A 14,593-nucleotide genomic window follows, 5' to 3' on the forward strand; every position below is an offset into this window, starting at 1 on the left:
AGAAAGCTGAAAGTAAATGTGAATAAGAGCAAGGTTATTAGGTTCAGTAGGGTTGGGTGTATGTGAATAAGAGCAAGTTTATTAGGTTCAATGGGGTTGAGGGACAAGTCAATTGGGAGGTAAGTTTGATTGGAGAAAAACCGGAGGAAGTGAAGTGTTTTAGATATCTGGGAGTGGATTTAGCAGCGGATAGAGCCACGGAAGTGGAAGTGAGTCACAGGATGGGGGAGAGGGAGAAGGTTCTGGGAGCTATGAAGAATGTGTGGAAGGCAAGAACATTATCTCGGAGGGCAAAAATGGGTATGTTTGAAGGAATAGTGGTTCCAACAATGTTACATGATTGCGAGGCATGGGCTATAGATAGGGTTGTGCAGAGGAGGGTGGATGTGTTGGAAATGAGATGTTTGAGGACAATATATGGTGTGAGGTGGTTTGATCGAGTAAGTAATTAAAGGGTAAGAGAGATGTGTGGTAATAAAAAGAGTGTGGATGAGAGAGCAAAAGAGGGTGTATTGAAATGGTTTGGTCTCATGCAGAGAATGATTGAGGAAAGATTGACAAAGAGGATATATGTGTCAGAGGTGGAGGGTACGAGGAGAAGTGGGAGACCAAATTGGAGGTGGAAGGATGGAGTGAAAAAGATTTTGAGTGATCGGGGCCTAAACATACAGGAGGGTGAAAAGCATGCAAGGACTAGAGTGAATTGGAACGATGTGGTATACAGGGATGTACTTTCTGTCAGTGGATTGAACCAGGGCATGTGAAGCATCTGGGGTAAACCATGGAAAGTTTTTCGGGCCTGGATGTGGAAAGGGAGCTGTGGTTTCGGTGCATTACACATGACAGCTAGAGACTGAGGGTGAACGAATGTTTTCTTTGTTGTATTTTCCTAGCGCTACCTTGCGCGCATGTGGGAGGGAGGATGCCATTTCATGTGTGACAGGGTGGCGACGGGAATGAATGAAGGCAGCAAGTATGAATATGTACATGTGTATATATGTATATGTATGTGTATTTATACATTGAAATTCATAGGTATGTATATGTGCGTGTGTGGGTGCTTATATATATATACATGTGTATGTGGGTGGGGTGGGCCATTCTTTCATCTGTTTCCGTGTGCTACCTCGCTAATGTGGGAGACAGCAACTAAGTATAATAATAAAAAGAATAATATATATGTGTGCGTATGTGAGTGGAGGGGTCTTTCTTTGTCTGTTTCATGGCACAAATACAGCTGAAGATAAGAAATTAATAGGACTGTTGATTAGCTCGGCTGCAGTATAAACAGATTGTGGTGCCATAGCACAGCTACCAGCACCACCTTGGTGAGAGATCCACAAACTAATAACTAATGGCAGGAGATTTAAAACATGCCGGACCATGGGAGTTGTCAGGACACATATTGCTGGATTAGAGGTGTACAACCTTTGTTCTAGAAATCTCCCCTTGAGGCCCTGAAATGCAAACCTTTTACCAATTTCAAGCATTCCACATTAGCAGTTCCTCCTAACCTCGTTGGTTATGATACTGTCACTGCACAAAGCCCAGTGGTTATGATGAGTATAATTATACAATATTTAATGCATTGAAAAAGTTATGGTGAAGGATATGATTTTTTTGCACAATTAGTTATGAAGATATATAATTATGATAATTCTTTCTCTTAAACAGAGGTTCCTAGGTTGTAACACAACCTAGGATAACTGGGACTGAGAGTTTTGCTCTGTGGGATATGTTATTGTATGTCTTGTAGTGTACATGATTCAGCATCATTTTTGGGTAATCCAGTCTGCTGATGATTTTCTTAAATTTAAAAAGAGACAGATACTTATATATTTGGATAGGTATAAGGAGATTCCATTTTCTTTATGATATAATGTCTGAATTATGATTCCACTGCTAAAAATAACTTTATTTTTAATGCATTTATTTACATCCCCCCTGGGCCAGCTCCAGAGGGTATGAACCAGGTGACCCTCTTGATAAAGGGAACATATTCAGAGCCACTTGACCATTGTCCTCTCAGTTTGACATTGTTACCCTGTAAAATGATGAATTGACTGAGAACTCTTTTGAATAACTTGCAAAAAATAACTTAGTAAGCCATATAATTGTTTTAGGTAAAAAAGTCTTGTTGTTAGAGTGGTAAGAGTTTGAGAGTGCATGCCCATAGAGCAACATTCATAGATGTACTATTTTGGGTATCTGTAAATTACCTGTTGGATGGCATCCACTCCAAATGGTAACATTTTTGTAGGTGATTCCAAGATATACTGGAGAGTAGGTGCAGTGAAACTTGTTTTGCCTGAAAATATAAGTAAACTTGGAGAGGTGCAACTAATGCTTGTGGTCAGTGAAAATGAATGCAAAGACTTGCATGTTAGGGGAAAGGCTGAGAATTTGAGTACATATTGAAAAGGTGTTCAGAAGACAGAAGGAAAAACCTAGGTGTGTGTGCTAATGAATGAAAACCCAATCTTGAAGGCATTGGTTCATGCTGCTAAGATTGTCGCATAAGTGAAAGCCATATTAGGGAGAAAAAAGAGAACATATACATACATGAATAATAAAAATATATGAATAAGGAAAATTTTCCTAGGTCTTCACAGATGTTTACCTCATTCCAACATGGAATGTGTATTGCAAGCTTGGTCTTATATAAGTGAAGGCATTGATAAACTGGAGAAAGTACAGAGAAAGGCTTTAGACTTTATCTTTGAACTAAGGTTATACACCATATAAAGAAAAACTCAACACACTTGTATTGACAGTTCTTAGCTTCTAACAACTTAAGACCAGCACAGAAAAACAAGAGGGTATTTGTGTAACCTAAAGAGAAAACAATGTATTGAATCAGGAAGTGACTCAGCTTTATTTATGCTAAAGGAATTAAATTTTTGGAGTAAGTAGATAATAGTTTCAGCATAAAGTAGTTAATAATTCCTGCATAAATGACCTCATGAATAATATTGATTAGGACCTGGTCATGAAAGGTTGAAGAGGCCTTATAGAGATAAGCCTTTTCTGAGTATCCTTTCTCCCCTGCTTACCACACAACCTTCTCACAAAGAAAGTTGACACTTAGATATTCATTCATATCAGTTTAGTGACCAAACAGAAAGGTGAAGTTGGTAGTAGGAAAGTTCATTGGAAGTACCTATCCATACAGAAATGAATATTAACTTTCATTTTGAGTTATTAGATTTTATATGTCCACTAACCATTTACTCCTGATGATGCTTAGATTTTTATAAAGATGATACGGATGATTTTCGTATCAACCACTTGGGCAAAATATTGGATCATTACTGTATGATCACCAATAGTTTGCATATTCATCCTGTTGGAATTCTGTTAGATATCAGAGTATGACATTGTACTGAATTTTTACTAGTTCTTTAGAATTGGGTAAAGTGCTAATTCTTTATTTCTCTGTTTATTCTCCATTCATTATTTGGTCACAGCATTTTAATTAAGCTCCTAAACAGAGTTTGAGAAAAACTTTTATCTTTACAAAATAGTACAGTATCTGTGCCCCTTTCTTCTTGAAAAATTTTGAACACTTTTTTTTGCAGTAGGATAGTTCTTTTTATGTTTTTACAGCCTCTTATTAAAGAAGGTTTTCATTTTGATATGAAGAGGGATGGCAAAGTGCAATTATTTTGTACAGAAACTACTTTGGATTTAGCAACAAGACTGGGTAGCATTTAGTTTAAGGAAAGTATTTTCTTTGTTTTCATTGGAGCTGGTCATCTCTTCAATATGTACACATAAGCTGAGACTAGTAAAAGAAAGATAGAAGTAGCAAGGTAGGAGAAACTTAAAGATATTGGTGTTGAATACCAGCTCTTTCTATTCTGTGTACATCACTGTATCCATGCAATTTGTAAACTTCCATATTATGGAAACCATAATGCACTTATTTTCATTTGGATTGAAAGTTCCTAAATTGGTAAGTATTGTATTTAGTTGGATTCTTACACTGTGCTTATGCAGGTTTATAGTTGTCCTCATTTCTTTTTAGTGCTTGACCATATCTCAGAAAAGAACCAAAGATTATCCCATCTCCCATACTGGCAGAGGAGGATTCTGACTGCTTTGTATTAAAAATTTTCCCACCAGTGAGGAGAGAAGAAATAGGAATGACCTGAGTAGAGCCTTCAGGTGTTTGAATCAGTTATGAGATGTCAGCAATGAATTTCTTTGTGATAGAGTACCCAGATGTCACAAGAAACCAGGCAACAAACTTTTTGTAAAGGACTTGAGCTTTGAAAAAGCTCTATTTTAGTATACAGATGGTGAATGGTTGGATTAGACCATGGGAATGCTAGATACCAGCAGTATGCAGATATTTCAAAAGCCACATGTTAATAAAGAAAGTTCAAGGATGGGTCCAACAAATGTATAACATACTATATGAATAGGTACTGTAACTAATGGAAAAATATTAGTTTGTTAGCAGATGATCAGTTTGTTATACAATAGCTAAGCCTTATTTCTACGTGGTGTATGGAAGGCACAGTGTCTCATGTATCTATTTATATATTAGTACTGTATTAGCTTCACCAGCTCAGATGTTTAACATGTGATGAGTAAAACAGGGAGTAGCATTTTGCAAAAGAAAATTGTTACAAAGTCTTTGGAAAATTTATAAACCAACTTGATATTGCTACTCATACCTCTTTTTCACATGATTTCATCTTGATGATCTTTAACTTTTCCTGTTGTTTTAGGTGCTGCATGGTACTTCATGAAGGTGAATCAAAGACCCATTAATGGTTATTGTGATATAACATCACCCGAAACACGCCGTGCACTTGTTGATATGTTCTATCTTACTTGTGATTCTTGGCACGATCCAGAGAATCAAGGCATTAGCCACTACTTAGTAACCTGTGAGTAAGCAACTCAAAGATTCTGTTGTTTTGAAAAACATTCATATATGTATAACTGAAGGAGGTAAATGCAAAGATCTTGGAGAAAGGGGTGAATATGCGGTCAGTAGGGTGTGAGAGGGCCTGGGAATTGAATCATTTGTTTGCTGCTAACAGAGCAATAAAGGCTGATTCAAATGAAAAAGTGCTGAAGATGGTGTCTGAGTTTGGGAGGCTGGATGAAAGGAGGAAGTTGAGAGTAAATATGAACAAAGACAAGGTTATTAGGTTTTGTAAGGTAGGTGGGACAGGGTAGTTAGGGGTGTGAATTTGAATAGAGAAAATTTGGAAGAAGTTGAGTGTTTTAGATAAGTGGTAGTGGACATGACAGCAAATGGGACCATGAAAGCAGAAGTGAGTCGTAGGGTGGATGAGGGGGTGAAGGTGTATGATAAAGTTGATAGAGATGATTTGTGGAAGGTGTTATGAATATATTGTGTGGAATAAAGCTACTAGAAAGCTATTAGAGGCATGTGTGAGAGAAGAAGTAAAGGGGGGAGTGGTTCCCAGTTAAGATGAGTCTGAGGCAGGAGTATGTGATGTCCTATGGTTCTCTCATCTGTTTCTAGATGGGATGGTGAGGGAGGTGCATGTGAGGGTCTTAGAGAGAGGAACTGGCATGTCATTTACTCTTTGCTGATGGCATGACTGGTAGTATTTTCTAAACTTAGCTCTCTGATAATCTCTCCTTGGAGTTTTTTGTAATTTTATCATTATTATAATACTGCAGGTTTTTGTAAGCTGATTTAGCTCTGCTTCCTTTTTACCTATCAAACAGAGCCATGTCATTCTGTTGGCCTAGCTGGGTCTCCTATATACTATACACTTTTTGTAGGTTTCTGTGTTCTCTGTTGGTTACTCCCCTTAACCCGAGTATCATATTCTTCAGAACTCCCTCTTTTTACTATTTCTGTGCATTCATATCTAATTTTTTGTGCCTGTTTTGTTTTGTAATTATTCTGTTCCCCAAGTTCCATCACTGTTTTCTCTTGAATTCATTTACTGTTCTTTTTTTGAACTCTGCTGCTCCTCCTTAGATCACTTTAGCTCTCCATCCTCTTCTTGCCTCTCTTCCTCAGTCTAGTCAATCCTTTGGTCATTTTTTGTTTATTCACCTTTATTGACCTATTCTACCTAGTCTACTACAGTATTCCTTTTCTCTGTTTTACAGATGCTTTTGTTCTTCGCCCTTCTCTAAAGATATTATGGCTGTACCATAAATATTCTCAGTTCCCCAAATAGTCCTTGCATTATTTTCAAATCATGTATATCCTTGAGACCTTTTAATCTTACAAAAATATGCTAATTTATTTGTTTGATGTAGATGTTTCCAGGTGTGTATCATATTCAGCCAGTATTTAGTCATATATTATGTTTAAATGATTTTAGTTTTGCATTTGATTCAGACATTGTTAAGTCTTTGTGAGTTGTAAGTGTGTTTAGTTTTGCATGATAACCAGCTGATATTAAGTCTGTCATAGTGATTGGTGAGGACGAAGAAACAATACCAATTCTGGAGTCAAAGCACAGATCATCACCTCCTCAAGTAGAACCTCTCATTCTTCCACCTGGTACTTTCACCATCAGAGTTCAAGTGACAGATGTGTGGGATGCCTTTACCATTGTTGATGCTGCACCTGGATTGGAGGTGATATTTTAATAACACTTGTTTATTTATTTTGGTGTGGGAGGCAAGTTGTTAGAAGCAGTGAAAAGTTTTTATCGAGGATGTAAGGCATGTGTACGTGTAGGAAGAGAGGAAAGTGATTGGTTCTCAGTGAATGTAGGTTTGCGGCAGGGGTGTGTGATGTCTCCATGGTTGTTTAATTTGTTTATGGATGGGGTTGTAAAGGAGGTAAATGCAAGAGTCCTGGAAAGAGGGGCAAGTATGAAGTCTGTTGGGGATGAGAGAGCTTGGGAAGTGAGTCAATTGTTGTTCGCTGATGATACAGCGCTGGTGGCTGATTCATGTGAGAAACTGCAGAAGCTGGTGACTGAGTTTGGTAAAGTGTGTGGAAGAAGAAAGTTGAGAGTAAATGTGAATAAGAGCAAGGTTATTAGGTACAGTAGGGGTGAGGGTCAAGTCAATTGGGAGGTGAGTTTGAATGGAGAAAAACTGGAGGAAGTGAAGTGTTTTAGATATCTGGGAGTGGATCTGTCAGCGGATGGAACCATGGAAGCGGAAGTGGATCATAGGGTGGGGGAGGGGGCGAAAATTTTGGGAGCCTTGAAAAATGTGTGGAAGTCGAGAACATTATCTCGGAAAGCAAAAATGGGTATGTTTGAGGGAATAGTGGTTCCAACAGTGCTGTATGGTTGCGAGGCGTGGGCTATGGATAGAGATGTGCGCAGGAGGATGGATGTGCTGGAAATGAGATGTTTGAGGACAATGTGTGGTGTGAGGTGGTTTGATCGAGTAAGTAACGTAAGGGTAAGAGAGATGTGTGGAAATAAAAAGAGCGTGGTCGAGAGAGCAGAAGAGGGTGTTTTGAAATGGTTTGGGCACATGGAGAGAATGAGTGAGGAGAGATTGACCAAGAGGATATATGTGTCGGAGGTGGAGGGAACGAGGAGAAGAGGGAGACCAAATTGGAGGTGGAAAGATGGAGTGAAAAAGATTTTGTATGATCGGGGCCTGAACGTGCAGGAGGGTGAGAGGAGGGCAAGAAATAGAGTGAATTGGAGTCATGTGGTATACAGGGGTTGACGTGCTGTCGGTGGATTGAAGCAGGGCATGTGAAGCGTCTGGGGTAGACCATGGAAAGCTGTGTAGGTATGTATATTTGCGTGTGTGGACGTGTGTATGTACATGTGTATGGGGGGGGGGGCCATTTCTTTCGTCTGTTTCCTTGCGCTACCTCGCAAACGCGGGAGACAGCGACAAAGTATAAAAAAAAAAAAAAAAAAAATTTATTTTTTTTTTTATTATACTTTGTCGCTGTCTCCCGCGTTTGCGAGGTAGCGCAAGGAAACAGACGAAAGAAATGGCCCAACCCCCCCCATACACATGTATATACATACGTCCACACACGCAAATATACATACCTACACAGCTTTCCATGGCTTACCCCAGACGCTTCACATGCCTTGATTCAATCCACTGACAGCACGTCAACCCCGGTATACCACATCGCTCCAATTCACTCTATTCCTTGCCCTCCTTTCAGCCTCCTGCATGTTCAGGCCCCGATCACACAAAATCTTTTTCACTCCATCTTTCCACCTCCAATTTGGTCTCCCTCTTCTCCTTGTTCCCTCCACCTCCGACACATATATCCTCTTGGTCAATCTTTCCTCACTCATCCTCTCCATGTGCCCAAACCACTTCAAAACACCCTCTTCTGCTCTCTCAACCACGCTCTTTTTATTTCCACACATCTCTCTTACCCTTAGGTTACTCACTCGATCAAACCACCTCACACCACACATTGTCCTCAAACATCTCATTTCCAGCACATCCATCCTCCTGCGCACAACTCTATCCATAGCCCACGCCTCGCAACCATACAACATTGTTGGAACCACTATTCCTTCAAACATACCCATTTTTGCTTTCCGAGATAATGTTCTCGACTTCCACACATTCTTCAAGGCCCCCAGAATTTTCGCCCCCTCCCCCACCCTATGATCCACTTCCGCTTCCATGGTTCCATCCGCTGCCAGATCCACTCCCAGATATCTAAAACTGGAGGAAGTGAAGTGTTTTAGAACACTTGTTTAATACCATGAATTTAGAAAAATAAGAAAACATATTTTGATCTTTATTTGCACTGTTATCTATCTCCTTTTTGATGTACAGGAGGATGTGACACAAATGTTCAGTTCTCTGTTACATCCATAGTCCCTCACACTGTTCTCTCTCAGATATCTAATTTTTTCATCTTTTTGCAAACAACTTATTGTGCTTCATTAACCTTGCTCTTCCTTTACTCTGTCCTTTTTTTTTTTTACATTTTACATTTTCGTCTTTGATACCTGTTAATTGTGTCGGTTTCCCCATTTTCTTTGTATGTCCTTAGCACAACCTTGCTAATGCAGGAAAATGCAAGCAGGCATAAAAGAAAATATTTTTTTTTTTTTTATACTTTGTCGCTGTCTCCCGCGTTTGCGAGGTAGCGCAAGGAAACAGACGAAAGAAATGGCCCAACCCCCCCATACACATGTATATACATACGTCCACACACGCAAATATACATACCTACACAGCTTTCCATGGTTTACCCCAGACGCTTTACATGCCTTGATTCAATCCACTGACAGCACGTCAACCCCGGTATACCACATCGCTCCAATTCACTCTATTCCTTGCCCTCCTTTCACCCTCCTGCATGTTCAGGCCCCGATCACACAAAATCTTTTTCACTCCATCTTTCCACCTCCAATTTGGTCTCCCTCTTCTCCTCGTTCCCTCCACCTCCGACACATATATCCTCTTGGTCAATCTTTCCTCACTCATCCTCTCCATGTGCCCAAACCACTTCAAAACACCCTCTTCTGCTCTCTCAACCACGCTCTTTTTATTTCCACACATCTCTCTTACCCTTACGTTACTCACTCGATCAAACCACCTCACACCACACATTGTCCTCAAACATCTCATTTCCAGCACATCCATCCTCCTGCGCACAACTCTATCCATAGCCCACGCCTCGCAACCATACAACATTGTTGGAACCACTATTCCTTCAAACATAGCCATTTTTGCTTTCCGAGATAATGTTCTTGACTTCCACACATTCTTCAAGGCCCCCAGAATTTTCGCCCCCTCCCCCACCCTATGATCCACTTCCGCTTCCATGATTCCATCCGCTGCCAGATCCACTCCCAGATATCTAAAACACTTCACTTCCTCCAGTTTTTCTCCATTCAAACTTACCTCCCAATTGACTTGACCCTCAACCTTACTGTACCTAATAACCTTGCTCTTATTCACATTTACTCTTAACTTTCTTCTTCCACACACTTTACCAAACTCAGTCACCAGCTTCTGCAGTTTCTCACATGAATCAGCCACCAGCGCTGTATCATCAGCGAACAACAACTGACTCACTTCCCAAGCTCTCTCATCCCCAACAGACTTCATACTTGCCCCTCTTTCCAAAACTCTTGCATTTACCTCCCTAACAACCCCATCCATAAACAAATTAAACAACCATGGAGACATCACACATCCCTGCCGCAAACCTACATTCACTGAGAACCAATCACTTTCCTCTCTTCCTACACGTACACATGCCTTACATCCTCGATAAAAACTTTTCACTGCTTCTAACAACTTTCCTCCCACACCATATATTCTTAATACCTTCCACAGAGCATCTCTATCAACTCTATCATATGCCTTCTCCAGATCCATAAATGCTACATACAAATCCATTTGCTTTTCTAAGTATTTCTCACATACATTCTTCAAAGCAAACACCTGATCCACATATCCTCTACCACTTCTGAAACCACACTGCTCTTCCCCAATCTGATGCTCTGTACATGCCTTCACCCTCTCAATCAATACCCTCCCATATAATTTATCAGGAATACTCAACAAACTTTATTTTTTTTTTATTATACTTTGTCGCTGTCTCCCGCGTTTGCGAGGTAGCGCAAGGAAACAGACGAAAGAAATGGCCCAACCCCCCCCCATACACATGTATATACATACGTCCACACACGCAAATATACATACCTACACAGCTTTCCATGGCTTACCCCAGACGCTTTACATGCCTTGATTCAATCCACTGACAGCACGTCAACCCCGGTATACCACATCACTCCAATTCACTCTATTCCTTGCCCTCCTTTCAGCCTCCTGCATGTTCAGGCCCCGATCACACAAAATCTTTTTCACTCCATCTTTCCACCTCCAATTTGGTCTCCCTCTTCTCCTTGTTCCCTCCACCTCCGACACATATATCCTCTTGGTCAATCTTTCCTCACTCATCCTCTCCATGTGCCCAAACCACTTCAAAACACCCTCTTCTGCTCTCTCAACCACGCTCTTTTTATTTCCACACATCTCTCTTACCCTTACGTTACTCACTCGATCAAACCACCTCACACCACACATTGTCCTCAAACATCTCATTTCCAGCACATCCATCCTCCTGCGCACAACTCTATCCATAGCCCACACCTCGCAACCATACAACATTGTTGGAACCACTATTCCTTCAAACATACCCATTTTTGCTTTCCGAAATAATGTTCTCGACTTCCACACATTCTTCAAGGCCCCCAGAATTTTCGCCCCTCCCCCACCCTATGATCCACTTCCGCTTCCATGGTTCCATCCGCTGCCAGATCCACTCCCAGATATCTAAAACACTTCACTTCCTCCAGTTTTTCTCCATTCAAACTCACCTCCCAATTGACTTGACCCTCAACCCTACTGTACCTAATAACCTTGCTCTTATTCACATTTACTCTTAACTTTCTTCTTCCACACACTTTACCAAACTCAGTCACCAGCTTCTGCAGTTTCTCACATGAATCAGCCACCAGTGCTGTATCGTCAGCGAACAACAACTGACTCACTTCCCAAGCTCTCTCATCCCCAACAGACTTCATACTTGCCCCTCTTTCCAAAACTCTTGCATTTACCTCCCTAACAACCCCATCCATAAACAAATTAAACAACCATGGAGACATCACACACCCCTGCCGCAAACCTACATTCACTGAGAACCAATCACTTTCCTCTCTTCCTACACGTACACATGCCTTACATCCTCGATAAAAACTTTTCACTGCTTCTAACAACTTGCCTCCCACACCATATATTCTTAATACCTTCCACAGAGCATCTCTATCAACTCTATCAACAAACTTATACCTCTGTAATTTGAGCACTCACTCTTATCCCCTTTGCCTTTGTACAATGGCACTATGCACGCATTCCGCCAATCCTCAGGCACCTCACCATGAGTCATACATACATTAAATAACCTTACCAACCAGTCAACAATACAGTCACCCCCTTTTTTAATAAATTCCACTGCAATACCATCCAAACCTGCTGCCTTGCCGGCTTTCATCTTCCGCAAAGCTTTCACTACCTCTTCTCTGTTTACCAAATCATTTTCCCTAACCCTCTCACTTTGCACACCACCTCGACCAAAACACCCTATATCTGCCACTCTATCATCAAACACATTCAACAAACCTTCAAAATACTCACTCCATCTCCTTCTCACATCACCACTACTTGTTATCACCTCCCCATTTGCGCCCTTCACTGAAGTTCCCATTTGCTCCCTTGTCTTATGCACTTTATTTACCTCCTTCCAGGACATCTTTTTATTCTCCCTAAAATTTAATGATAATATATATATTATCCTTGGGGATAGAGGAGAAAGAATACTGCCCATGTATTCCGTGCATTTTGTAAAAGATGAATAAAAGGGGCAGGTGGGAGTAGGTGGCTTGAAATCCTCCCATCCTGTATTACTTTCCAAAAGAAGGAGCAGACCAAGGAGCCAAGTGAGGAATTTTCTCATTAAGGCTCTGTCATCCGTTCATAATGCTTCCTTGCTCATGCAGGAAATGACAAGCATGTATTAGAAAATTGAAAAATATTTATGTATGTCATTTTTTTATATGTAATTGCAGTTTTGCAAATCAGCAAGGTAGTGCTGGGAAACAGATGAAGAGTGGCATATCCACTCATATACTTTTTTTTTTTTTTTTGTCGCTGTCTCCCACGTTTGCGAGGTAGCGCAAGGAAATAGGCGAAAGAAATGGCCCAACCCACCCCCATACACATGTATATGCATACATCCACACACGCAAATATACATACCTACACAGCTTTCCATGGTTCACCCCAGACGCTTCACATGCCCTGATTCAATCCACTGACAGCACGTCAACCCCGGTATACCACATCGATCCAATTCACTCTATTCCTTGCCCTCCTTTCACCCTCCTGCATGTTCAGGCCCTGATCACACAAAATCTTTTTCACTCCATCTTTCCACCTCCAATTTGGTCTCCCACTTCTCCTTGTTCCCTCCACCTCCGACACATATATCCTCTTGGTCAATCTTTCCTCACTCATTCTCTCCATGTGCCCAAACCATTTCAAAACACCCTCTTCTGCTCTCTTAACCACGCTCTTTTTATTTCCACACATCTCTCTTACCCTTACGTTACTTACTCGATCAAACCACCTCACACCACACATTGTCCTCAAACATCTCATTTCCAGCACATCCATCCTCCTGCGCACAACTCTATCCATAGCCCACACCTCGCAACCATACAACATTGTTGGAACCACTATTCCTTCAAACATACCCATTTTTGCTTTCCGAGATAATGTTCTCGACTTCCACACATTCTTCAAGGCTCCCAGGATTTTCGCCCCCTCCCCCACCCTATGATCCACTTCCGCTTCCATGGTTCCATCCGCTGCCAGATCCACTCCCAGATATCTAAAACACTTTACTTCCTCCAGTTTTTCTCCATTCAAACTTACCTCCCAATTGACTTGACCCTCAACCCTACTGTACCTAATTACCTTGCTCTTATTCACATTTACTCTTAACTTTCTTCTTTCACACACTTTACCAAACTCAGTCACCAGCTTCTGCAGTTTCTCACATGAATCAGCCACCAGTGCTGTATCGTCAGCGAACAACAACTGACTCACTTCCCAAGCTCTCTCATCCACAACAGACTTCATACTTGCCCCTCTTTCCAAAACTCTTGCATTCACCTCCCTAACAACCCCATCCATGAACAAATTAAACAACCATGGAGACATCACACACCCCTGCCGCAAACCTACATTTACTGAGAACCAATCACTTTCCTCTCTTCCTACACGTACACATGCCTTACATCCTCGATAAAAACTTTTCACTGCTTCTGACAACTTGCCTCCCACACCATATATTCTTAATACCTTCCACAGAGCATCTCTATCAACTCTATCATATGCCTTCTCCAGATCCATAAATGCTACATACAAATCCATTTGCTTTTCTAGGTATTTCTCACATACATTCTTTAAAGCAAACACCTGATCCACACATCCTCTACCACTTCTGAAACCACACTGCTCTTCCCCAATCTGATGCTCTGTACATGCCTTCACCCTCTCAATCAATACCCTCCCATATAATTTACCAGGAATACTCAACTAAGATTATTAGGAGATGGAGTGAGTATTTTGAAGGTTTGTTGAATGTGTTTGATGATAGAGTGGCAGATATAGGGTGTTTTGGTCGAGGTGATGTGCAAAGTGAGAGGGTTAGGGAAAATGATTTGGTAAACAGAGAAGAGGTAGTAAAAGCTTTGCGGAAGATGAAAGCCAGCAAGGCAGCAGGTTTGGATAGTATTGCAGTGGAATTTATTAAAAAAGGGGGTGACTGTATTATTGACTGGTTGGTAAGGTTATTTAATGTATGTATGACTCATGGTGAGGTGCCTGAGGATTGGCGGAATGCGTGCATAGTGCCATTGTACAAAGGCAAAGGGGATAAGAGTGAGTGCTCAAATTACAGAGGTATAAGTTTGTTGAGTATTCCTGGTAAATTATATGGGAGGGTATTGATTGAGAGGGTGAAGGCATGTACAGAGCATCAGATTGGGAAGAGCAGTGTGGTTTCAGAAGTGGTAGAGGATGTGTGGATCAGGTGTTTGCTTTGAAGAAT

At 41.0% G+C, this 14,593-nt stretch overlaps 1 protein-coding gene across 1 annotated transcript in view; it reads left to right on the forward strand.

Annotated features, from left to right (window-relative positions):
* The window catches only part of LOC139766169 (polycystin-1-like), a 303,003-nt gene that overhangs the window by 117,324 nt on the left and 171,086 nt on the right, over positions 1-14,593 (forward strand). The window contains exons 28-29 of the mRNA XM_071694439.1: positions 4,737-4,898; positions 6,419-6,585. Of these exons, the coding sequence (XP_071550540.1) occupies positions 4,737-4,898; positions 6,419-6,585 (329 nt within the window). The remainder of the gene's footprint in view (positions 1-4,736; positions 4,899-6,418; positions 6,586-14,593) is intronic.

The sequence above is a fragment of the Panulirus ornatus genome, chromosome 57, assembly GCF_036320965.1.
Source record: "Panulirus ornatus isolate Po-2019 chromosome 57, ASM3632096v1, whole genome shotgun sequence".
Lineage (NCBI taxonomy): Eukaryota > Metazoa > Arthropoda > Malacostraca > Decapoda > Palinuridae > Panulirus > Panulirus ornatus.